Raw genomic sequence first — 27,008 nt, forward strand, 5'->3', positions numbered from 1 at the left:
TAGCACAGTGCCTGGTAGGGAGCATGCGGGTAATAAATGCCAGATGAAGCCATACATGAACAAATCCATTATGATATTGCAGAGACAATTGGGAGGTATTTGGAAAGGGCATATATTCATTAAAAATAAACCTTGGGGTCAGTGCACTTCTCTAAAAGGTCAACAACTAAAATTACTGGTCATATTTTTCTGTGATAAATATTGATAAGCTACTCTCAACTCAGGGCTTCTCAGGTGGCGCTAGTGGTAAAGAACCCACCTGCCAATGCAGGCAGACATAAGAAACATGGGTTTGATCCTCAGTTGGGAAGATCCCTTAGAGGACGAAATAGCAACCCACACCAGTGTTCTTGCCTGTAGAATCCCATGGACAGAGCTACGATCCATAGGGTTGCAAAGGGTTGGATAAGGTTTAAGTGACTTAGCACACATGAGTGCATTCTCACTCAAAAGATTTCCAAGTGCCAAACAATGGGTTAACTTATTTAAAACTTTCACCTAACCTCAGGACAGACAAGGTGTGTTCCTTTCAGCTTACATTAATGGAACCTGATATTCCGGGGCTGGGGACTTTCAGAGTCATTTGGCCTACTAACAGAAGCAGAAGATATTAAGAAAAGGTGGCAAGAATATACAGAAGAACTGTACAAAAAAGATCTTCACCACCCAGATAATCACAATGGTGTGGTCACTCACCTGGAGCCAGACATGCTGGAATGTGAAGTCAAGTGGGCCTTAGGAAGCATCACTACAAACAAAGCTAGTGGAGGTGATGGAATTCCAGTTGAACTATTCCAAATCCTGAAAGATGATGCTGTGAAAGTGCTGCACTCAATATGCCAGCAAATTTGGAAAACTCAGCAGTGGCCACAGGACTGGAAAAGGTCAGTTTTCATTCCAATCCCAAAGAAAGGCAATGCCAAAGAATGCTCAAACTACTGCACAATTGCACTCATCTCACACGCTAGTAAAGTAATGCTCAAAATTCTCCAAGCCAGGCTTCAGCAATATGTGAACCATGAACTTCCAGATGTTCAAGCTGAATTTAGAAAAGGCAGAGGAACCAGAGATCAAATTGCCAACATCCGCTAGATCATCAAAAAAGCAAGAGAGTTCCAGAAAAACATCTATTTCTGCTTTATTGTCTATGCCAAAGCCTTTGGCTGTGTGGATCATAATAAACTGTGGAAAATTCTGAAAGAAATGGGAATACCAGACCACCTGACCTGCCTCTTGAGAAACCTGTATGCAGGTCAGGAAGCAACAGTTAGAACTGGACATGGAACAACACACTGGTTCCAAATAGGAAAGGAGCACGTCAAGGATGTATATTGTCACCTTGCTTATTTAACTTCTATGCAGAGTACATCATGAGAAACGCTGGGCTGGAAAAAACACAAGCTGGAATCAAGATTGCCGGGAGAAATATCAATAACCTCAGATATGCAGATGACACCACCCTTATGGCAGAACGTGAAGAGGAACTAAAAAGCCTCTTGAAGAAAGTGAAAGAGGAGAGTGAAAAAGTTGGCTTTAAGCTCAACATTCAGAAAACGAAGATCATGACATCTGGTCCCATCACCTCATGGCAAATAGATGGGCAAACAGTGGAAACAGTGGCAGACTTTATTTTTCTGGGCTCCAAAATCACTGCAGATAGTGATTGCAGCCATGAAATTAAAAGACTCTTACTCCTTAGAAGGAAAGTTATGACCAACCTAGAGAGCATATTAAAAAGCAGAGACATTACGTTGTCAACAAAGGTCTGTCTAGTCAAGACTATGGTTTTTCCTGTGGTCATGTATGGATGTGAGAGTTGGACTGTGAAGAAGGCTGAGTGCCAAATAATTGACGCTTTTGAACTGTGGTGTTGGAGAAGACTCTTGAGAGTCCCTTGGACTGCAAGGAGATTCAACCAGTCCATTCTGAAGGAGATCAGTCCTGGGTATTCATTGGAAGGAATGATGCTAAAGCTGAAACTCCAATACTTTGGCCACCTCATGTGAAGAGTTGACTCATTGGAAAAGACTGATGCTGGGAGGGATTGGGGGCAAGAAGAGAAGGGGCTGTCAAAGGATGAGATGGCTGGATGGCATCACTGACTCAATGGACATGAGTCTGAGTGAACTCCGGGAGTTGGTGATGGACAGGGAGGCCTGGCGTGCTGTGATTCATGGGATCACAAAGAGTCGGACACGACTGAGCAACTGAACTGAACTGAACTGAATGATTCTTTATTCCACCGATCCCATATAAGCCTTAAAAAGTTAATGCAATTCCTAATCACCTAATTTACCATCAAAGAGGCCTCTGGACATTGGAGAGAACTGAGCTGATTAAAAATTAAAAACTTCCGATCTGCTTATATAAACATTTATTTATAAAATGGCTCCAGCATAAAGTGTTTAGGTTCCACACTCAGAAGAATTTGAAAATAGAAAAGCCATTATGAAGGTCCAACCTTCTAACATCTCTGACTATCATCCTTCCAGCTTCCAATCCATCTTCCACGCAGCTTGCAGCCGTCCTGCCTGTAACAGTCTTAGCTGTCACAGTTCCCTCTAAAACTCTCATAGTCCTATCATTGCCCACAAGAGTCAGTCCAAATTTTTCAGCCTAGAACTCTGCATTCTGTAGACCCTGGCTCCAACTTACATTTTCCAATCATTTCACCTAACATGTCTTAATTCAAACCAGGTCCTTCAGCCAGGTTGGACCACTCTCACTGGCCACGAATGGCCCACATGTTCTACCGCTGTCCCTGTTTCCCGGTAGAAATACACCTGGAAAGCCCACCCCATTTCCCTCTGTGTAACAGAATCCTAGCTATTCTTCAGGAAGAGTTTTAGGCCCCACCTGTCCATATCTTCTATTTCTCCCTCCTCTGAACTCCTACAACCCATACTGCCTAGAGGCTATGATCCATAAATTGCTTTGTACTGTCTGTTAACTGTACTTGTGTCATCTCCTTAAGTAGCCTGGAAGATCTCTGAGACCCCTGAAACTCAGCACCCTGGGCTCAGGTGATCCTCAGTAAATATCTACTAATGTGCTTTAACCATGTCAGGACCTCTTAAGAGTTGCTCCTCTGTATCCTAACATAGGAATCAGCGCTAGGCTCCTCTGTCCTTGGAATTCTCCAGGCAGGAGGAATACTGGGGTGGGTTGCCATGCCTGTCTCCAGGGGATCTTTCCAACCTAGGGACTAAACCTGAGTCTCTGGCATTGCAGGCAGATTCTTTAGTGTCTGAACCATCAGGGAACCCCCTCTAGTTGTGGGCTATCACATCTGTCTGAAGCCTGGACTCTCTGAGTTTCTACTTTCCATTGTTCCTAAAATGTTTGCAGTCTCTATAATCAGGTTTTGCTCTGAATCCTAGCAAGTCTTGGCTGCTTTCAAGAGTTCTGTCTTCCTAGGGTATAGATCTTGGACTCTTGTGTCAAGTCATTTTTTCACTCTTTTATTATTTTTTTTTTGGTGGTTCTACACAGCTTGTTGTTTCTTAGTTCCCCGATCAAGGATCAAAGGCAGGCCCCCAGCAGTGACAGTTAGAGTCCTAACCATTGGACCACAAGGGAATTCCTTCTAATGTCTAGTCTTAAGCTCAGTGGTAGTCACTCAGTTCTGTATGACTCTTTGTGACCCCATGGACTGTAGCTGCCAGGTTTCTCTGTCCGTGGGATTTCCCAGGCAAGAATACTGGAGTGGGTTGCCATTTCCTTCTCCAGGGGATCTTCCTGACCCAGGGATTTAACCTGGGTCTCCTACACTGCAGGCATATTCTTTACTGTCTGAGCCAAGGTCATGTGCAAAAAGAAATAAATCACCTGGGAGTGGGGCACCCCAGCCACACATGAAGCACTAATACCATTTACTCGCTGTGTTGAACGGGCCACCTCGATACTCTGATGGAGACAACTGGCCACCCTCCCTCCCTGCCTGGGAACAAGCCCTACAGCCAGGTCAGCCCCTCCAGGGTGTGTCTAACCAGAATTTTCAGCTTCCCTTTGCCCAGTGGCTCCCAGGATGCTTCCCACTCAAGCCCTTCAGAGCTTCACAACAGCAGCTATAGGCAAATCTCCTCAACTTTCTCATGCAACTTGGAGAAGTGGGTCAAGAAATATAAAATAACCCACTAGTCTGTAAATCCCCTCTCCAGACTTAAACTCTTTGAGGGCACAATCGTCGTCTTATTAATCTTTTTTTTTTTAATATATTCTGAGCATATGACCACTGTTAGACACTCAAAGGTATTTATTGTAGGAATGGATGGATGAACACAAACACTGCATGGCGACTGCATCATTATCCAAATTCCAGGTTTCTTTCCAGTAAGGTGCTTTTTAAACAAAATTTGTGGCCACACTCATGCAGCATGTGGGATCTTAGTTCCCTGATCAGGGATCGAACTTGTGCCCACTGTATTGACTGCACAGACACTTAACCACTGGACCACCAGGGAAGTCCCAGTAAAGCTGTTGCTGTTATTGTTGCTGCCTTTTTTTTTTTTCTTTTTTGGCTTCCTAATTTACTTCCTTTTAAGATCTGAGTACTAAACTGAGGAGGAAAAAAAAATCCCATTTCCTGAAGCAACTGATTTGCTTCTAGGTTGATCTCCCTACACTTCTGTGCCTGGTTGTTGTCATTGTGTGAGCTCAGGGCTGATGACAAAGGTTCTTCACAGCAGGAGATAACAGATAGCAGCAGACACGAGGGCAACAGTTTTCAGAGTGCGTGACTATCTTGAACCTGCTTCTTGCCGTCTGAAGCTAAAGTGCGCTGCATGCATGTAAGCAATCATTATCATGACTTCAGTTTTCATTAATATGAAGTTCTAAGATTTTTTCAGGAACTGCAAGAGTATCATTAGAAGATTCCACTTGAATCCACAGATATTTACTAAATGTCAGATAGAAAGCAGTGAAGTGAATTTTTGGACATGAGACAAACATCTCCCAAGAGAGAGCTCTTAATCTGATGACAAAGGACAAATACAAGAGCCTTCTGGGGCCCGGCATGAAGAGCCCCAGCCTCAGGCTAGGGATTTCTGAGCCTGTGACGGGGACTCACTCACCAGCACAGTAGCCCACGAGGTTGAGGAACTGCTCCTCTTTACAGCTGGCCCTGCAGCTCCCAGCAGTCAGAGGAATGTGAGGGTGGCAGGAGATGCAGTCAGACTCCAACGGGCCGTGGCACTGCCTGCAGGTGGGGTGGCACTCTGGAAGGAAAAGCAAGAATCGGGCTTGGAGTTAGCAGCTCAGCATGTACACACATGAAGTATTTAGCGTGCTCCACCAATTACACTAAGAACAGACTTCAAATGTTAATCATCTTTTGAAAAAGACTCCTGAGCAAGGCTGGCACACCCTTTGGCATTAACCAAAAGACAGCATTTCTAGGGTCAGCAAAAACATTGCCCATGAACAGAACATGGGATCTAGAAACATTAAAATGAGAGAAATTGGGACTTGCCTGGTGGTCCAATAGCTAATCTCCCAATGTAGGGGGCCCAGGTTTAATTCCCAGTTAGGGAACTAGATCCTGTATACCACAACTAAGAGTTCATATGCTGTAACTAAAAAGATCCCACATGCCGAGAGGAAGGTTGAAGATCTTGCATGCCTCAACTAAGACCCAGTGAAGCTAAATAAGTAAATAAATATTTTAAAATTTTTTAGAAAATAAAATGAGAGGAATTGGTTGCTCAGTATGACCATTCCCATCTATATAAATCAGGAAGTTCAGATCAAAGTAAAAAACAGAAAAACAAGTGGTAAGACTCTCCCTCTCTAAAATTCAAAGAGCTAGATGGAGAAGAGGGAGATATTTTGCTTCTCAGAAATCCCCAGCAGGCACAGGTGGAACTATCCAACAGCAAGGGAAGTGAAAACGTCTCATGGAGTCAGAGGCCAACCCTGCTCTCCCTCCAGGCCACAACTTGAATGCCTGTTTTAGCAGCAACACTTAATTAAAATACAAAGAGCCGAAAAAGGCCTCTTTCTAGAGGTTATGGTGAACCACGTTTGAAGTTCAATTCCTTAGACAAAACTGTCAAAACTATGTTTTCCCCAGAAAAACCACCAAATTACTGAGAGGTACTACACTGAAAAAGAGCAGTGAGTCCCAGTAGGCGCAGGCAATAAAGATAAAGATGGCAAAGAATAAAAGAAAGTTGCAGCTGCAACTGCTCTTGTGCTGCCAAGATGGGCAGCGGGAGCAAGTGTGCGTGGAAGGAGATTGAAGGGTTTCTCTGCCAAGGATGAGGAAATCTAAGCCTGTCTGATTCCAAGAGGAGGGGAGGTAAAGGACCAGAGCTGGGTAGTGCTTGCTGGAACTAATGACAAAGAATTCCCTTCTGGTGCAGAGCTGGTGGGAAGGAAAGGCACAGATTTCCAGTAAAGTCAACTTTGTCTGGCAGAAGGCCAAGAGAAGATAAGAAGTTATAGAAAAAAAAAAAAAGCAAGCAAGCAAACTGCTGATTAGAAGGCTAGCATTAACCATCACCAGTTCTACATTCCTTGAGGCTCTTAACTTTGTAAATATCCATCCAAAAGATACTGGCACTCTCAGGTTAATCTCTATTGCGCAGTACCCCCTCCCTGCCAGGATATTTCCAGTGACCTTGGAGCCCTGCTGCTTGTGGTACTATTACTGAGTCCAAGTCCCCTCTGCTCGCCCCACGACAGACCAATAAATCAGTAGACGAGGTGTTGAGGCAAGGAATAACAACCTTATTTGGAAAGCCGGCAGATCAAGAAGATGGCAGACTAGTGTCTCAAAATAACCATCTTATCAGGGTCTGGATGCCAGGTTATTTTACAGAGGAGGAAGAGGTGAGGAAGTAAAGTACAAAGGCCATTAATCTTGCAAATACCCCCTGGAATGGTCAGCTTCCGGAGGGGCTGTGTTAATTTCCTCTTTCTTGCAGCCATACATAGGTGAGCAGAGTCAGAATGTCTCTCTGGACAGCAGCACTTTGGTTTCACATTTAGGCAGAGGGGCCGGGTTCCCCGACGTAGGGCATTATGTATAGACAGTATCCTTTCAGTTTAGGGAAGCAACAGAAAGTAAAAGAAACAGATTCAACCTGTAGCCCGATTTTTTTAATCTTCCTTATAAAAGTACTTTCCATCTGCTGGTCTCAGGCAGGCAGGGGCATGGGCAGTGAAGAGTTACAGCTACTCAGACTTTCTTCCCCCAAACAATTTTCCACAGACGAAACCAACTGGGCAAGGGTGAGGGCACAGAAGGAAAGACCACAGTTTTCAAGGACAACCCCAGGGACAAGGAAACCAAGAATGCTCCCCACTGAGCTTAATTGAGTGTTTCAAGTGAAACAACCCATCAGGGACCTACAGAGATTAAAAAGCTACTTGTAGAAGAAAATTCCAGAAAAATAATATTGATCTTCAATCATCTAAGTTTGTATTCACATTAAATTTCCTCTTTGGAGTTTGAGGCTTGATGAATCTGACAAGTTTTAATTTATTTCAAAAATATTTTACACATTTACTACATGTTTTCTAATGCCAGAACCAAAAATCAAACAATTTTATAACAATGGGCTTTTTCCCTATCAGTCGGCCTCAGCAGTCTATTTTTAGAAATAAAACCATAATCATGATAGAATGTGTTTGTCTTTTCTTTTTTTCTCTAGCGACAAGAAAACACAGAGCTACAATAAGGTGCTTAAATTTTAGTATTTTGTCGATTCCAATAAAACCCTTCACTAATCTGAACTTGTAATTCTTAAAATCTCTGTCACTGAAATATACAGGTGCTCTTAAAAACATATTGGGCTGATGTGTCAAGGAAGAAAATAAATACCCTTTCCCTTTTTGCTCTATTAGGCTGCAGCTGGGGGAAGCGGGGCTGAGGACTGCAGAGGTGAGGCCAATGCCTGCTCTCGCACAAATGCATGAGAGCCTGCAGCAGTTCATCTCCTTGATGGTCCCCATCATCCCTCACTATATGCATAGGGTCAAGCTGATTCTCATTTTTCACGTTATCCATATTTCCTATTGGATGAATAGAATTTCACTTGTTTTCCTCACTCACAGCCCAAGTCTAGTGCCTTAGTATGACACGGTTGCTAATTTCAGAGCCAGGTTGTATGAAGACAACATATGGGTTACACACTCACCTGTACAACTGCCTTCCTGGTTGAAGTACCCATCTGGGCACTGGGAGAGGCACTCCCCATCCAACAGCATGTGGGAAGGCCAACAGGCTGTGCAGTTGTGTGGGCTCGTCCCTGCACACGCAGAACAGGACGGATGGCAAGCTGGAAGGGAGAAAAGGCAGAGGAGATAATCAGGAGAGCCGCCATCTGACAAGGACAGTAGCTCTGCCTTCCCCATTCACTTTCCTGTAATATTCCATTGGGTATAAGTTCTACACATTCACTTAACTTTCCCAAGGACAGAGCAGACATCTCACATACTTCTTTCAGGCTGTATCCTACAAAATAGGCATCTGTGGAACCCACATTAAAGTGTTAGTCGTTCAGTCATGTCCAACTCTGTGCTACCCCATGGACTGTAGCCTGCCAGGCTCCTCTGTCCATGGAATTCTCCAGGCAAGAATACTGGAGTGGGTTGCCATTCCCTTCTACAAGGGATCTTCCTGATGCGGGGACTGAACCTTGGTCTCCTATATTGTAAGCAGATTCTTTACCAACTGAGCCATCAGGGAACCCAGATTAAGAAAGAGATAAGTGACACAAAAAACAGAAATAACCATTTGCGGAATCATTCATTTCTTTATTCCCATGTTCCCAGTCTCAGAGGATGTCAGATAAAGAACAGAAAGCCATAAAAAAGGTCTCCTTCCATCAGGACAGCTCCTGTACCATCACTGGGCTGCTGATTAGGCTGCTCAAATTAAAGAGGAAGGTGATGGAGGCCTTACTGATTGATTAAACAAAGGTTTCTATGGAGCCCATGCTCTGACAGAAACTGGACACACACAGGTAAGAAGGACCATCCAACATTCTGAACTGCTCCAAGTAGCTGCATCAACAGACACACAAGCAAATAACCCGAATAAAACAAATGGAAAATGGAGTATAACAGAGAGAATAAGAGCATCATATCACAATTCTCTGTGACCTTGACTAAGTTATGCAATTTCTCAAGGCTCCTACTTCCTCATGTATAAAAATGAGAATATAAACAATATATACCACATAGGATGTTGTGGACACCATGTGGATTATTTACTATGCCTCACTCATTTCTTCCCACAGAAACCACAATATCAGCTTTTGCCCACCTTTTGCCCTCACTCCTTCTGCCTCCTGCCCCACCCTGGTGCTTCCCTCTGTGGCCCCTGCATGATGTGACATGACCTTCCTCTTGGGAACTGTAAGGGTTCTTTCCCAAGACAGTCATCTCCTGATATGCTGGCCTCATCATATCTGAATAATAATAAAGCCCACAATTTGAAACAGCCAGTCAATCACTCTCAATCACTCATTCATCTTTTGTTATTGAGCCGCAAGTAGGTCAAGGTGTTGGGGAAACAGAGGTAAGTAAGACAATGAGTGGGAGGACCCAGGCATTTCAGCGACAAGATCCACTGACTGCAGGGACACGACCCTCAGTCTCCTCTTTGCCTCCTCTGATCCCTCAATCAAACTTCCTGAAGACTCAAGAGATCAGCAGGTTGGAAGAAGCATATGGGATTTTCTACAACTGAGGTCTCCATTTCCACCAATCCCCAATAAAAATGTAAATTTCAATCCTTGATAAACAGATTGGGCTGCTGCAAGGTAGGATGTTCTTGTCCAGCAGAACTAGTTTGTAGGAGTATTAAACTCATGATATATGGCTGGTAGATGACTGCTGTCCTAAACCTTCTGGTGCTCCACCCTAGTATATCATCCCTAACTGAGCACCTAAAGGTTTAACACCTGTACCTGAGCTAAGGCCATACCCATTTGGATTGGGCAGTACACCCAACTTTGCATGCATGCATGCTAAGTTACTTCAGTCCTATCAAACTCTGTAACCCAATGGACAGTAGCCCATCAGCTTTCTCTGTTCATGAGATTCTCCAGGCAAGAATACTGGAGAGGGTTGGCATGCCTTCTTCCAGGGGATCTTCCCAACCCAGGGATTGAACCATCATCTCTTATATCTCCTGCATTGGCAGGCGGGTTTTTCTTTTTTTTTTTTTTTTTTTACGACTGAGCCCCCTATGAAGCCCCACACCCTACCTTGTGTGTGCTATGTATATTTGCTCAGTAATGTCTGACTCTTTGTGAGCCCAGACACTCTGTAGCCCACCAGACTCCTCTGTCCATGGGGATTCTCCAGGAAAGAATACTGGAGTGGGTTACCATGCCCTCTTCCAGGGGATCTTCCCAACCCAGGGATTGAATCCAGGTCTCCTACATTGCAAGTGGATTCTTTACTGTCTGAGCCACCAGGGAAGCCCACACCTTACTTATTGGTTGATAAATATTTTGATTATTATCCTTAGCTACACTGCAGAGCTTTATATCTATTCAACAGTATTTATTGCTATGAAAAACAGAGCCAGAGCTCCAAGTTTTAAAATTATTTCCTTATTTTTTTTAGATTGCCTTGTTAACTACTCTAATAGCACAAGTCACAGTAATTTTTCCCAAGTATTTTCAGAATCACTGACAAAATATTTCCTCTTTAAAAAACAAAATAGAACAAGTAAGCAAATATGACTATAAAAGAGAGGTACATATCAGCTCATTATTTAAGACATGTTTAGCACAAATGAAATGACATGTGATAGAAAGTCAGGTGGCAGTATTTCAAAAACAACTAACTTGTGTTGTCAACACAAAGCCCTCTAGGATAATTGGGGAAGCAACAAACTTCTACATACCTAAATTTGTCTATGATAATACCATTATGTTCACATCAGACCTTACAAGATTGCAAATATCCCCAGCTCCTCCTGTTCTACCTCCTTAATAAATAGGAAATCAAAGCATATCATTGTTGAATTGAAAACTGGGAGATGAATTAACGCATTATGAGCAGACAACTTATTTCATTTGGTCACAAAATCAATGAGACAAACTGGCTCGATGTGAATAAAGATTGTTACTGAATTATATAAAACAAGAAAGTAACCATAAAGAAGGCTGAGCACCAAACAATTGATACTTTTGAACTGTGGTGCAGCAGAAGACTCCTGAGAGTCCCTTAGGTAGCAAGGAGATCCAACCAGTACATCCTAAAGGAAATCAGTCCTGAATATTTATTGGAAGGACTGATGCTGAAGCTGAAGCTTCAATACTTTGGCCACCTGATGTGAAGAACTGACTCATTAGAAATGACCCTGATGCTGGGAAAGATTGAGGGCAGCAGGAGAAGGGGACGACAAAGCATGAGATCGTTGGATGGTATCACCTACTCAACCGACGTGAGTTTGAACAAACTTTGGGAGATAGTGAAGGACAGGGAAGCCTGGTGTGCTTCAATCCATGGGGTCACGAAGAGAGTCAGACACAATTTAGTGACTGAACAGCAACAACAAAAATAGCAATGAAGACAAATTAGTTGATGGGCTAGGAATTTCAGGAGAAAATCCTTTGGCTCCCACTTGATTTTGGAAATAAGCCTCACAGGACATAACCATGGCAGACTTCAGAACTGCCTTCACTGGAAATGTTTAAGAACCAAATAGATAATGACCTAGTGAGTCACCCTGTGCCACTGAGGGAAAATGATACGCTGGATGACCATCCTTTCCAAGTCTTCTTGTCCTCTGTAATACTCTATTTCTGTAACTACAGGCATCTGTGTCTTTAAAACAAGCTCATGAAACTTCAATTCTGTGCTGCTTTTGGAAATGTCTACACTCTTTCAGTGACTTTTATGAAGGTCTATCATTTAATGGAAGATGATTCCATAAGAGAAGTTCCAGTTTGAAGTCTAAGATCCTTCAAGGAAGACTAACTCCATTACAGGGCATATATGGAAGAGACTTGAGAGTAAGTTCTGTGAATAATTTCCCCACTACATTTTTTAGAGAGTGGTTTTCCAGTTGATGGCTGAGTATATTTCTGAAAAAGCATAACGGAGCTGCTTAAGCACTAAAAGTTTTGGCATCAAAAGTGTCCTCAGATGGTTGTAAATTCCAGTCAACCTGACGCCAATAAAAGTTTTACCTAAAACAACGAAAACATACCAATTTTTTGTTCATTCTATATTCTGTTTAAATTTCAGACAAAGGACACTACTATTTCTTTTTTCCTTTTAAATAATATATGAAGTGGGCAAGCATAAATGTTTTCATATCATATAAAATTTCCTGGCTTTTCATGTCAAAACAATTTTTGAGGTGGACATCTCTTGAATTATGATGTAAATATCAAAATCCTCAAGGATATGCAGAAGGAACACTGTGATGAGGGATGAAAGTTGAAATGAGGAAAGTCAAATAAAATTACTCTCCCCCTCTCCTTCATTCTTCTTTTCCTTCTTTCTTTCTGTTTTCCTTTTAAAGAACAAAAGGCATATTGCTATTTATTTACTTCATTTTCATGAATGGTTTACTTCACTTAGCATAATGTCGTTAAGGTTCATCAACATGGGAACATGTGTCAGAATTTTCTTCCTTTTTCAGGCTGAATATTTCATTGTATGCATGCATATTTACCACATTTCGGTAATCCATTCATTCATAAATGCACACTGAATTGCTCCCACTCTTAAGCTAGTGTGAATTATGCTGTTAGGAAAAAGGGTATACAAATACCTCTTTGAGATCCCACTTTCAATTATTTTAGGCATATACCCAGAAGTGGAATTGCTGGATCAGATGGTAAAACGTGATTTACCCTACCTCCCCACCCCCCCAGGAATCCTTTAAGAGTAAAATGTACATCTTATCCATCTCTGTGATTCACACAATACCTGTCATAATCCCTGTCCCTGGCTTGTCACAAGTTCTCAGGAAATAAGTTTCTGCTGGCTGAATGGAAGGGCAACTAGGAAGGTGAGTGGGTGGGGTAGATGGATGGAAATGCTGGCAGCACACTGCTAGGTCTCCCTTCTCTTTGATCGTTTCTTTTCAGCCTCAGGCTGGTGAGTCCCAAATTTATGTGCACGGCTCTGACTTTAACCCTGAACTCTAATCACATAAATCTAACTGTCTAGGGACTGTCTCTACTTGGTGTTCCATTGCTACCACATATTCTTCATTCCCCATTATCCATTAAGTATCCAAGCTTAACCCTTACCTGCTGCTGCTGCTGCTAAGTCACTTCAGTCGTGTCCGACTCTGTGCGACCCCAGAGACGGCCGCCCACCAGGCTCCCCCATCCCTGGGATTCTCCAGGCAAGAACACTGGAGTGGGTTGCCATTGCCTTCTCCAATGCATGAAAGTGAAAAGTGAAAAGTGACAGTGAAGTCGCTCAGTCGTGTCTGACTCTTAGCGACCCTATGGACTGCAGACTACCAGGCTCTTCAGTCCATGGGATTTTCCAGGCAAGAGTACTGGAGTGGGTTGCCATTGCCTTCTCCGAACCCTTACCTACTTAATGACTTAATGTAAATGATCACATCACATTCATTCCATCCAAACTGTACTCATGACCCGCCCACATCCTAACCCCGTACCTGGTCTTTTTTGTACAGTAGCCCCCCCTCATCAGACTAACTAACTTCATCATGAACTAACTTATGTGACTGGACATGCACACACATGTTCACATCTTTGGCAGGTTGCAACTTGAATTTTGATGGTTCATTGGTAGGGGACTTCCTGTATTTCCTGGCTTGCCTTTACCCCACCATTCACAAAGACACTCACAATGAGAAAGCTGGACTTCTACTTTTCCTCACCATAATGCAGATGCGATACGTTGATTTCTATGTCTTAAATCTGCATCAAATCTATCCCAGTTTAATCATCCCTGCGACCCTTAATGTAGACCTTCAATGTCACTCCTGATATGGGTGGGTGTAGCAGCTTCCTAACCAGCCCCACTTAGTGTCTCCCCATTTACCTGCCATACTACTACCAGGGAGGTCCCGACATTGACCAAACAATTTCCCTACTTAAAATCTTTTCACGGTTCTCAAAGACCAACTGTGTCAACTCTTAAACACAGCACACACAGCCCTTCATGACATGACCCAAGCCCACGTCTCCAGTATCAATCCCTACAATCCACCATTCGGACTTCACCCTGCAGGAAAACCAAATGCACAGTCCTTCTCCAAACACACCATGCCTTTACACTTGCTGTTTCCCGGGCAAAGAATGTTCTTTCTTACCTTCTTCCCTAATAAATTCCCATTAATCCTCAATAGCCTAATGATGGAGTTTTCCCTCTGCAAAATTTTCATCATCTCCTCTCCCCTCAGGAGCCAGTCTCTTATGTTGTGTTCTTTATATATCTTCTGCCGATTGCCATTACAACATGTATCCCGTTTTTTTAGTTACTTGTTCTGTGTCAGTCTCCCCTAGTTGATCACTCTTTCCTTTAGGCATGGTCTATATTATTTTCATCTTTCTATCCCCAAAACCTAGCACACCCCTGCTATAAAAGCAAGAAGGAGAAAGAGAAGAAGACCGAACATCTTCAAAAGGCACGCATTTGTACAGCTTATGTCAGCACTCTACGGACTACATTAAAGTGTTGCTTAATATAAATGCCACGTATTTTATTCAATTCATTCAAGGGAATCCCAGCTTCATAAATAGCAACACACTCTTAAGCAGAACAGGCTGACTCCTGTGCATTTATTTCTTTAATTAAAGCTCTGTGCCTTAAGGCCTTTGGTGAATCTTAGGAACAACTAAATAGATAAAATACCACAATATGCTTTACTCCTTCTCATTCATCTAAAGCAAGTTATTTAATTAACCAAAATCATCAGTGAATTTCTCATTTAAAAAAGAAATTGGCATTCTGTAGGAGGCTCCTGAATTCACTCCTTCCTGCGGTCATGCTAATCTACGGTTACACATGGCCCAATTCCCTCTGAAAGAAGTCCGGAAAACTAGCTGAGTGCCTCCTACATATTAAACAAATGAGAAAAAAAAAAAAAAAGGTATCTATGCCAAGACACACTCCTGCCATAAATCCTACCCCTGGGACAGCAGCATGTTGATACAATAAACAAGGGGGAACTCACAGACACCCAGCTTCTCCCTGAGAATCGAAGGGCTTGAACCTAACATCTACTACCCAACTTTAAGACCTCCACCTGAGAAATGGTCCTCCAACCTCTAGCTCCAAAAGCCAACGGGGCTTGAATCCAGAAGACCTGTGAGATCAGAGCATCCAAAAAGACAGTTCTTCACAGGCTCGCTAGGAGTCACGGTACCTGTCCCCCCAGGGCTCCGTGTGAAGGCATCCATCAGAAATGTCCATCTCCTAGTCTTTTCTGGAAAGAGACACATGTCTATACATGTCAGGCTGTAGCCTGAGGGTCAGGCTTCTACTTTAACCCCCATATAGAGGCTGAGTGCCCGCCATCCTCTCCAGAGACCTGGGAGGCGGGAGGACAGCGTGTTCATGTTCGCCCCCCACCCAGCTCCAGGTCACTCGTGTCTCCCTGGAAAGAACCTGTGTGCAGGTCTAGGGCCCTGGTTTTTTGACTACAGCCCAGAGAACATGGCCACTGGTGGCCTGACTCTGATGATCAGCAGGGTTCGAGTTCATGGGCTCTGTGGAACTGTAGCAAACAGAGGGATAGTTGTTAACCAGTGACTCTACCCCCCTCCGCTCCCCCCACAGAAACAAACACCTCCGAGAAGGTCTCTGAAAGAGATCCACTTGGACATTTTAGAAGTTGCTGAAAGAGGGTTTGGCTCCAATCTCCCAGCATTCAGATGCTGACTAAGGTCCTTTGCATTAGGACAGAGACAGGGCAGGGCACACCCTCCACTGCTGGATGCCACTAAGAACACAGAGAATAGCTTGGACAGTCACCAAAGTTTGAGAGACAACAGAGGACTAGACATGGACTGAAGGATATGATTCAGACAACAGACTGGTACATCCTAGGGGGTGGGGAGGGGTGTGAGGAGGGGAAACAAGTGAAGGTGGTCAAAAGGTACAAACTTCTGTTATAAGATAAACAAATTCTGGGGAATCCAATGAAGAGGGTGGCACTAGAGTTAACAATTGCTCTGCCTGTGCACACTCACTCATGTCCGATTCTTTGACGAACCGAGCAAAAATACTGGAGTGGGTTGCCATTTCCTCCTCCAGGGGATCTTCCCGATCCAGGGATCGAAACCACGTCTCCTTCGGCTCCTGCATGGGCAGGCAGATTCTTTACCACTGAACCACCTGGGAAACCCTATAGTTAACAATACTATATGTATATTTGAAAGTTACTAAGACAGTAAATTATAGTTTTCATCACAGGAAAAAAAATTACAACTCTGTGAGGTGAAGGATGTCAAACTAAACTTATTGTGGTGATCACTTGGCAACATAAATATATATTAAATTACAATGTTGTATACCTTAATTGAATACAATGTTATATATCACTACATTTCAATAAAACTGGAAAAAAATTGATCCTGAATCTGTATTGATTTTGTGCAGTTTTGCCCCACGCAGGTGTAAGTTCTGTCTAAGGAGGCAATGCTGTCTCCAAGACTGACAAAGGAGGCTTGGAAAAGTTTAGTTACTAAAATTTCCCAGATGTCTCCCTGACCAAAGCTCTATGATAATTCTACTTCTAATGAATGATGGGGGATGGGAGGGGGCACTGGGATGTTTGTTATGTCTGTATTCTTCTTTGAAGAACAATGTTTCTACAGACATTATGCATGAGAAGATATATAGGTAAAACTTGTTATTGCACTATGGAGTTCATTTTTAAAACAGAACTAGTAATTTCCTCAAAATTATATTATCTTAAGCCCTCTCACTAAACTCCATAGGAATTTTTTTTAAAAATCCATGCTTAATTTGCCACAGAAAGTGAAAGTCACTCAGTCATGTCTGACTCTTTGCGACCCTATGAACTATACAGTCCATAGAGTTCTCCAGGCCAGAATACTGGAGTGGGTAGCCTTTCCCTTCTCCAGAGGATCTCCCCAACCCAGGCCTCCTGCAGTGCAGGCAGATTCTTTACCAGCTGAGCCACAAGGGAAGCCCAATTTGCCATAGAATTGGGGCAATTACGTGGCTGAGTTAATCATCCCAACCAAGTTCATACCCCATTGCTCCACCACAACCAAGTCGTTGACTTTGTGATTGGATGAGATCATTAAGAGAGGTGGCCTGGCCTGAAATTAAATTGTAAAGCTCTAGGATGAAAAGAAGAACAAGGGATCTAGGCTTGGAAAGAAGGAAATATTCCTTAGGTAACCATGTCCTCCATTAGAGCCCAGGATCTTCCCAATGCTAAATTATTCTTCAGTTGGTTCCTTCTAAGTCTCAGTTTCTTCATTTATAAAATGGGAGTAAATATAAATTCACAGGATTTCCAATAAAATTCTTGGTTGTAAGGAATTTCATAAACTATAAAGTGATACATGTATATGTGTATGTAAATAACTGTAGGAATCTATGCCAAAAGATTAAAAGAGGTTATCTGAGAATAGAAGGGTTACAGGTAGAAATCATAGATAAAATAAAGGACATCTAACTAAATTTAAACTTCAGATAAACAATGAAAAATATTTTAGAATACCTCAGGTAATATGTGGACATACTAAACATTTCATTTTTTATATGATAAATATTTTTATATCTCAAGAAAATTATAGATACAAAGGGAACATTTCATGCAGAGATGGGCTCAATAAAGGACAGAAATGGAATGGACCTAACAGAAGCAGAAGATATTAAGAAGAGGTGGCAAGAATACACAGAAGAACTGTACAAAAAAGAGCTTCATGACCAAGATAATCATGATGGTGTGATCACTCACCTAGAGCCAGACATCCTGGAGTGTGAAGTCAAGTGGGCCTTAGAAAGCATCACTACGAACAAAGCTAGTGGAGGTGATGGAATTCCAGTTGAGCTATTTCAAATCTTGAAAGATGATGCTGTGAAAGTGCTGCACTCAATATGCCAGCAAATTTGGAAAACTCAGCAGTGGCCACAGGACTGGAAAAGGTCAGTTTTCATTCCAATCCCAAAGAAAGGCAATGCCAAAGAATGCTCAAACTACCGCACAATTGCACTCATCTCACACACTAGTAAAGTCGTGCTCAAAATTCTCCAAGCCAGGCTTCAGCAATACATGAACCGTGCACTTCCAGTTGTTCAAGCTGGTTTTAGAAAAGGCAGAGGAACCAGAGATCAAATTGCCAATATGCGCTGGATCATGGAAAAAGCAAGAGAGATCCAAAAAAACATCTATTTCTGCTTTATTGACTATGCCAAAGCCTTTGACTGTGTGGATCACAATAAACTGTGGACAACTCTGAAAGAGATGGGAATACCAGACCACCTGACCTGCCTCTTGAGAAACCTGTATGCAGGTCAGGAAGCAACAGTTAGAACTGGACATGGAACAACAGACTGGTTCCAAACAGGAAAAGGAGCACGTCAAGGATGTATATTGTCACCCTGCTTATTTAACTTATATACAGAGTACATCATGAGAAACGCTGGGCTGGAGGAAGCACAAGCTGGAATCAGGATTGCCGGGAGAAATATTAATAACCACAGATATGCAGATGACACCACCCTTATGGCAAAAAATGAAGAGCAACTAAAAAGCCTCTTGATGAAAGTGAGAGAGGAGAGTGAAAGAGTTGGCTTAAAGCTCAACATTCAGAAAACGAAGATCATGGCATCCGGTCCCATCACTTCATGGGAAATAGATGGGCAAACAGTGGAAACCACGTCAGACTTTATTTTTTGGGCTCCAAAATCACTGCAGATGGTGATTGCAGCCATGAAATCAAAAGATGCTTACTCTTTGGAAGGAAAGTTATGACTAACCTAGATAGCATATTCAAAATCAGAGTAATTACTTTGCCAGCGAAGGTCCATCTAGCCAAGGCTATGGTTTTTCCAGTGTTCATGTATGGATGTGAGAGTTGAACTGTGAAGAAAGCTGAGTGCTGAATAATTGATGCTTTTGAACTGTGGTGTTGGAGAAGACTCTTGAGAGTCCCTTGGACTGCAAGGAGATCCAACCAGTCCATTCTAAAGGAGATCAGTCTGGGTGTTCTTTGGAAGGAATGATGCTAAAGCTGAAACTCCAGTACTTTGGCCACCTCATGTGAAGAGTTGACTCATTGGAAAAGACTCTGATGCTGGGAGGGATTGGGGGCAGGAGGAGAAGGGGACGACAGAGGATGAGATGGCTGGATGGCATCACCGACTCAATGCACATGAGTTTGAGTGAACTCCGGGAGTTGGTGACAGACAGGGAGGCCTGGCATGCTGTGATTATGGGGTCGCAAAGAGTCGGACACAACTGAGCAACTGAACTGAACGGAAATATTTTTATTTCTTAATTCTGTATTTTTTAATATAGTCCTCCTAATTACTCCTAATTAAGGTTTTTCTTTATGTGAAGAATAGATCATGAACCTAGGTAGACAGATTTTCAGCAAATAAAAGTGATCATATTTTTTTCTCCTTTGATGTTTTGATATGATAAATTACCTAATAGATATCTCAATATAAGCTAATCTATAAATTCTTAAAATAACCTCAATTCAATTTTATATATAGCTCAGAATTCAATTTGATATCTTTTTAATGTTTTATCTAAAATTTGTAGTTTTTCTCTGTGTTTTGTTGTAACATTACATTACTGCTATGCTGGAAGAAAAAATAGTGTACTCCAAAATATCCTATCTTTTTCTATGCTCTAGTATTTTATATTATTATAAGATTTCTTTATATTATTCTTTGATGGTTTTAATAACTCACACATTAAATTAACTCTAGCACTCTTTTAGAGGAAGTTCTTTGTCAACCTTTTCAATTTTATGTATGACTTTTGATTTATTCATACTTTTCATGTCTTCTTGGACTTATTTTGACAATAAACCTTCTCCTTTAAAGTAATTTGATGGTGGCTTTCAAATTTTTCAGATTTTTTTAATCCCAAATCTTCATTTGCTAAATCTTGGTAACTTAGATATTTTTAACATTTTTGGTCTATACTTTTTATAAGTTTCAGTAATATGCAAAATGTATGCAATGAAAAGAAATAAAAATTGGGATTTTAAAATACTGCTATCATTAGAAAGAAGTACACCAGTGATATGATAAAGTGATATTCTTCTTTAATTAGTTGGATGATAAAGAATCTGCCTGCAATGCAGGAGACTTGGGATCAATCTCTGGGTTGGAAAGGTCCCCTGGAGAAGGGAAGAACAACCTACTCCAGTATTCTTGCCTGAAGAATTCCATGGACACAGGAGCCTGGCAAGCTATACAGTCCATGGTGTTGCAAAGAGTTGGTCATGACTGAGTTCACACAACTCTTTAATCAGAGGCTTGGCTTATTCAAACTATGGTCTGTGGACCAGGAGCATCAGCCTCCCCTGAAACATATTATAAACATGCAAGCTCAGACCCCACCCCAGACCTACTGAATCTGAGTCCACATTTTAACAAGATTGCCAAGAGATTCCTATGAGAAGTTCTATTCTACAAAGACCTCAACTAAAAGCTGAATCTTCAAAATAGTTGAATCCCTTAAAGAAAAATAAATAAGCCCTCAACAAGAATGAAGGAGAATCTGAAACTTAGCTGAGCAATCTGACCTGACCTTAGGAACACCTATAGGAGAGAGCCGAGGTCTCCTAGTAACAAAAGCCTCAGGTCCTTCCTTCTATCCACCCACCCTGAGCTGCCATGTTCAGCCACACAGGCTTCACAGACACTAAAGGACTTCAGGAGGCACCAATCATAGAAATTATTATGAGAATGGTGCCCCTGGAGTTAGGGAACAGAATGGTCCCTACCCAGCTCTACTCTCGAGAACTCATCTAGACTCATAAGAGCTCCCAGAGGTATGGAAAGTTAGTGAGAAAGACGAACGAGAAAGTAAGGGATGGGCTTTTGATTTTGTTTTAGAAGGTTGGGGTTTTATGAAGTTGTTTTATTTGTGCAAAGGCGCTGACAGGTATTTCTTGGGGTTTCTGCTTGTTTTAGAAATCCTGCATTGTAGGCAGACGCTTTACCATTTGAGCTACCAGGGAAGTTAGTATCTGTCAATGCTAGGGAACAATCAGTTAAACAGGAGAGATGAACTGTGGATAAAATCACTAAAACCCTTTCTGAGCCTAACACTCAATTAATATTTAACTGTGCTCAGTCACTCAGTCATGTCTGACTCTGTGCAACCCCACGGACTGTAGCCCACCAGGCTCCTCTGTCCATGAGATTTTCCAGGCAAGAATACTAGAATGGGTTGCCATATCCCTCTCCAGGGTATCTTCAGGAAGGACTCAGGGATGGACTCTGCATCTCATGTCTCCTGCATTGGCAGGCAGATTCTTTACCACTAGTGCCACGAGGGAAGTCCTTAATATTTAATAGACATGTAAAATTTTTGTGGACTACTAAAAAATGCCTCCAAACTATCTTCAAAAAATTGGTACCAGATTTTATTTTGAACCAGAAATTCCAGCCACGCTGAAAACATGGAGGCTGTGTGTGAAAGAAGTGTAAAGTCAAAGGTCTATCTGGTTAAGTACCCAGGTTCGTTTCTGTGAGCCAAAAATGCAGGACAAATATATTCATGTGTCCATCCTCATCTCAGCAAAGTGCATCTGTTTTGAAGTCTATCTCAGAGCACCCGCTCCGTCTTCCCCATACCTTGCTGTGGGTTTCATAGTATCAACCAAGGGTATACTGTGGGCTTCACTGTTGCTGCTGCTATTTATTTTTTATTTTCTGTTTCTCTCAATATAAATTCCATGAGAGCAGGAATTTCATCTGACTCACTGATGAGAGCACCCCAAGTGCTTAGACAATACCTGGCACCCAGGGGACACTCAAAAAACATTTGTAGAATGAATGAAAAAAAAACAGACTCAGTTCAGTTCAGTTCAGTTGCTTAGTCATGTCTGACTCTTTGCAACCCCATGGACTGCAGCACACCAGGCTTCCCTGTCCATCACCAACTCATCCTCCGTTGTCCCCTTCTCCTCCTGCCTTCCATCTTTCCCAGAATCAGGGTCTTTTCCAATGTAAAAAACAGACTGTTCTCCAGCTAATAAAAAACAATTTCCTCTTTGGTCACTCCTTGTTAATTATACATTTTACATCCTTCTATCACAGACTTGGATCTTAGTCAAATATCCTGAATAAATCTGCCTCATCCTCCAATAGATAATTCCTGGGTTTGTCAGGTAGCTCAGAGCAGAAACTTTTATAACAACTCCTGACAATATTCGGGCTCTAAGTAAATTGCTTCTCCCTCTAATGCATCTGCCTCTTGCTTTCATTAACTGCGGTAATATTCTAATCACTCTATGCTGCAGTCTCAGAGAAAGGCAGAGGGAGAGTTCCAGAAAGCAGTTGTTTTTTGCTTCTTTACAGCAAAGCACTTGAGGTGAAAAGGTCTGTAAAATCAACTCTCAGTGGCACACACTCAAGAACTCCAACCTTTTAAAATGTTCCTTATAGAGGAGAAGGAGTTTTGTGGGTGTGTGAGAAGGAGCACCTAAAACAATCTCACAGGGCTCCCAGGCCCGAGTTCAGAGACAAGGCTTCGGCAGAATCGAAAAAGGAACAGATTGTGGGAAGGCGGAAATGTTGCCAAAGATACCGGATGAGTGACAGGAAACACATCAATCAACACACTTAAACTCAAGTGAGCTTGGAAACAATTGGTGGCTGCTCTCAGTCTCCCAGTGCAATCTTGGGCAACTCAATTAACCTCTTTCTCCCACATCCCCCTCACTACTATATTGAGCACAACAATCTACCTTGAACAGAGAGGGCTCAGGATTTCATAATAAACGTGAGTAGAGAGTTCTATGTGTGATACCTCACAGTACTGTGTGAATTAGCATAAAGTCACAAGGCTACCCAGGCCTCTAGAGGTCAATCCAGCCCTTTCACATGGGACCACAATTAAACCATTCCAGAGGGATTAGATTCTAATCCTTTGTAAAAGGTGTCTGTATAAAGGGATTCCAAGAACATTCCCCTCGGTCAAAGATGCTTTCTTAAACTTAGGTTGTCTCAACCCTGCAACACTGTAATTCTGTGAGTTTGCCCCTTCGGGGACCATATTAGAACAGCTTCTTGGTGAATAGCATGGATTCACCAACTGGAGTCTGGCTGACTCAGGTTCCCACTGGACTCTACTTGGCGCCGGCTACCTGATACTGAGCAAGTTACAGCCTTAATTTCCTCCTGCCTGTTTCTCTTCTAAAGTAGTTGTCCCACTCACCCCATAAAGCTGGTATCAGGACCAAGTGAAAAAAGACAACAAGTAAGGTGCTTCTTACGGTGTCTGCATCAAGACTGAGCACCAAATTCACAGGAATATTATTTTCGGGCTGAATAACCCTGGTTGCCTGCATTTGTGCTCTGTCGTGTCCTGTTCTTCATGATTCCATGGACTGTAGACAGCCAGGCTCCTCTGTCCATGGGATTTTCCAGGAAAGAATACTGGAATAGGTTGCCATTTCCTCCTCCAGGGGATCTTCCTGACCTAGAGATCGAACCTGCACCTCCTGTGTCTCCTGCATTGGCAGGCAGATTCTTTACCACTGTGCCACCTGAGATGCCCTGGTTACTCTCATTTTTATCGACAATTTATCTTTAAAAATGGTCATCATTTTTGTTTATCTCTTCTGATCCCTCTCTAAATTCCCTAATTTTCTTTTTCAATGAAGTGATCAAAATTGTAGAAAGAAACTAACCATGGTGAACAGCCTAGACAAGTTTCTTCTTTGTTTACTTCACTTCTTCTTTAGGATCAGAAGTGAAGGCTGTGTGGTGTGTGGCTTGGAAATGCATTGGGGCTCTTTTTCTACAATTAATTTTTATTGGAGTATAGTTGCTTTGGCTTCCCAGGTGGCTCAGTGGTAAAGAATCCGCCTGCCAATGCAAGAGCTGTGGATTCGATCCCTGGTCTGGGAAGATCTCCTTGAGAAGAAAATGGCAATCCACTCTAGTATTCTTGCCTGGGAAATCCCATTCACAGAGGAATCTTACAGGCTACCATCCACAGGGTCGCAAAAAGTCAGACACAACTTAGCGACTGAAACAATAACAAAATAGTTGCTTTAGAATGTTCTGATAGTTTCTATAGTATAGCAAAGTGAATCAGCTGTACATAGACATATATCTCTTCTTTTTTATATTTTCTTCCCATTTATTTCCCCATAGAGCATGAGTAGAGTTCCCTAAGCTACACAGTAGGCTCTCATCAGGTTATCTATTTTAAACAGGGTATCAATAGTATATGTATGTCAATCACAATCTCCCCATTCATCCCACTCCCTCCTTTACCTCTTGGTGTCTGTATGCTGAATCTAGAAAAATGGTATAAATGATCTTATTTGCAAAACAGAAAGAGAGGGTTTGGAGCTCTTAGCAGCAAAGACTCCCATATTTTGTAAGTGGTTGTGGAAACAGAGTCGCAAGAGTTTAAGGGACCATGGGAAGTTTGCACAATGCATACATGGGTGGAAACCAGTGTTTGGGGGAATAGAGGCCCTCTCCCAATTTCAGACACCATGTAAACACCCTGTAGCCTGGTGCATCCCAGGGAGCAGGGGGTGACCCTTATAATGTCCCCGAATACCTGAGCACATGGACTGAGATTTATACCAAGTGATCATGAGGGCTTTACAAGTTACCAAGCACTTTCATGCTCTGTACCTCCTTTGATCCTGGCAAAAAGCATGTGTGAAAGTCAATTATCCCTATTCTAATACTGCAGATGCGAAGGCTCTGAGAGCTTAAGTATCTGGCCTGGGGTATCTGTATTCCAATTCCATATACTTTCTACTATGCCATATCACTCACCGTGTCCAAAGCCTTTTTACCTAACCTTGAAATCCAGCGTTTCCATGTGAGTATATATTCCAGTGTAACAGTGAAGCCATTTTAATAAGTGGGCTTGTCAAATACACCCCTGAATCTGCAGTATGCTTACAATTATGGTGTAAAAATAAAAATTCAAAGCTATGCACAGGGGGAGAAAAGACTCAGATATATTATAGCAAAATAAAAGGCAACTGGGTTTATGCAGGTAGATGGTAGAGAGATTATTTTTCTACTTTTTTCTGCATTCAAAATTCCCCTTAATGAACATATGTTCATAATGAAAAATATAAGTAGTGGATTTTCCCCCAAGTAGCCCAAGAGTCAAAAAATTCATCCAATAGCAAGAAAGGTTCTTGTAGGAGCAGAGAGGGGCCTCCCCTGCCTCCTAGGAAATTGGGCTTTGCTGGTGGCTCAAATGGTAAAAAATCTACCTGCAATGTAGGATACCTGGCTTCAATCCCTTGGTTGGGAAGATTCCCTGGAAAAGAGAATGACTATCCAGTCGAGAATTCTTGTCTGGGAAATCCCATGGACAGGGGCGTCTGGTGGGCTACGATTCACGGGGAAACGAAGCATCAGACGCAGCTGAACCACTACACACGCATGCACCCCTTCATCTCATCTTCAGCCACTTAGAGATGACCCAGCTCTGAGTCACACCATTCCGAATGGCATCAATTTTCTGTAGGCAATACACCAAAGCAAGGGCAGGAATCACTTCTAAATTTTGACAGAAGTCCAGATTTTGTCCTGAAGAGATCAACTTATATTCAGAGTAGCAAATTAAAACAAATAAATAGAATTCTACAATGAGCTCTGTGTCTGTCTCAGCTACTCATCCTGTCTCTGAACGAATCCCCACCTGGAATTTCTGAGAGTGTGACTCTGAGGACAGTGGAGTAAAAGGAACTAACTCTTTAAGATCACCTGTTATTCACCAAAGGAAGGGCGATGTCAGTGGGACCATTCTCTCACATGTCAGTCTTCCATCCAGAAACACTCAGAAACTATTGTGGCGGGAAAACAAAGCACTTCTGGCTTGGGTCCCACCTCACAGGATCCCTCAAGAGGTAAGCCTGGAAGCTACCTAAACATTTCCTCCAATCAGGCTTACTCACCTTCACACAGTCCAGTGATCTCCAAGTAAAACTGGGCTCTGCACCGGGACAGACACTCGCCCGAGGTGACGTTTGCGCCCGACAGCGGCTCAAACTGCAGTCCGTCCTCTGGCTTCCTGCACTGGGTGCAGTGGGAGTGTGCTGGACCCACACAGGTCAAGCAAGAGGAATGACAGGCTGCCAAGGGGAACAGAATGCAGGAGTCAGCCCGAGGATCAGATAAGCATTGCAACCGAGGGGAGTCTCTAAGGAAGTCCAATTCACTCAGAAAAGTTCACCAGATACAACCTTGCAGATAACTGTTTTCCCAGCATTCTCCACAAAGCCCAGGGGGATAATAACAATATCTGTGAGAGGCCAAATGAGGGTGATGCTAACTAGCCATGTCTCTCAGGTCCTGGAAGAGCTGCCAGGCTAGATCACGGAGGGAAGACAAAAGCAAACTGGACAATATTGGCTTGGTTTTCCAGAGAGTCACATACAGAGGAGGATGATATAATCTCAAGTTTTTAATGGAAGATTTTAAGAAGCATTCCTATAAAGGCTGTTACTCTATTATGTGCAAAACTGGTAGTTGTGTTACGGTCCATTACAGCATCCATCACCCACTACAGAGGGGTCCAGAAATTCTAACAAAATTCTGTTAGAATTTATGTGAGGAAAGGCTGCTTTTCTAGACAAGGAAGAGGCCCCTTTACAAACACCTGACCAATCCATCATGGTTTCTGGTTTTCCTTGGCTGCTGGCGAGAATCAGAGCCAGAGTACTCAAAATCTCTCCTGCCCACGCTCTGATATAATGGTCGCTCCCATCTTTTCAAAGATTCTCTGAATTGTCTTTTTCGGGATATTTATAGCAGCTGCCCTGTTTTAAATACTTTTTTTTTTCCCCTTGTAACTATCCTTCACAACTTTTCCAAGGTGCCCTACGTATAAA

General features: G+C 42.5%; 1 protein-coding gene across 2 annotated transcripts in view; it reads right to left on the bottom strand.

The window, feature by feature from the left end:
- Window positions 1-27,008, bottom strand: part of FRAS1 (Fraser extracellular matrix complex subunit 1) — a 522,812-nt gene that overhangs the window by 217,313 nt on the left and 278,491 nt on the right. For both annotated transcript variants that reach the window (XM_044945743.2, XM_025289852.3), the window contains exons 18-20: window positions 26,073-26,249; window positions 8,145-8,285; window positions 5,076-5,219 (exon numbers count right to left, since the gene is read on the bottom strand). In XM_044945743.2, coding sequence (XP_044801678.2) covers window positions 5,076-5,219; window positions 8,145-8,285; window positions 26,073-26,249 — 462 coding nt within the window. The remainder of the gene's footprint in view (window positions 1-5,075; window positions 5,220-8,144; window positions 8,286-26,072; window positions 26,250-27,008) is intronic.

Source organism: Bubalus bubalis, chromosome 7 (assembly GCF_019923935.1).
Source record: "Bubalus bubalis isolate 160015118507 breed Murrah chromosome 7, NDDB_SH_1, whole genome shotgun sequence".
Classification (NCBI taxonomy): domain Eukaryota; kingdom Metazoa; phylum Chordata; class Mammalia; order Artiodactyla; family Bovidae; genus Bubalus; species Bubalus bubalis.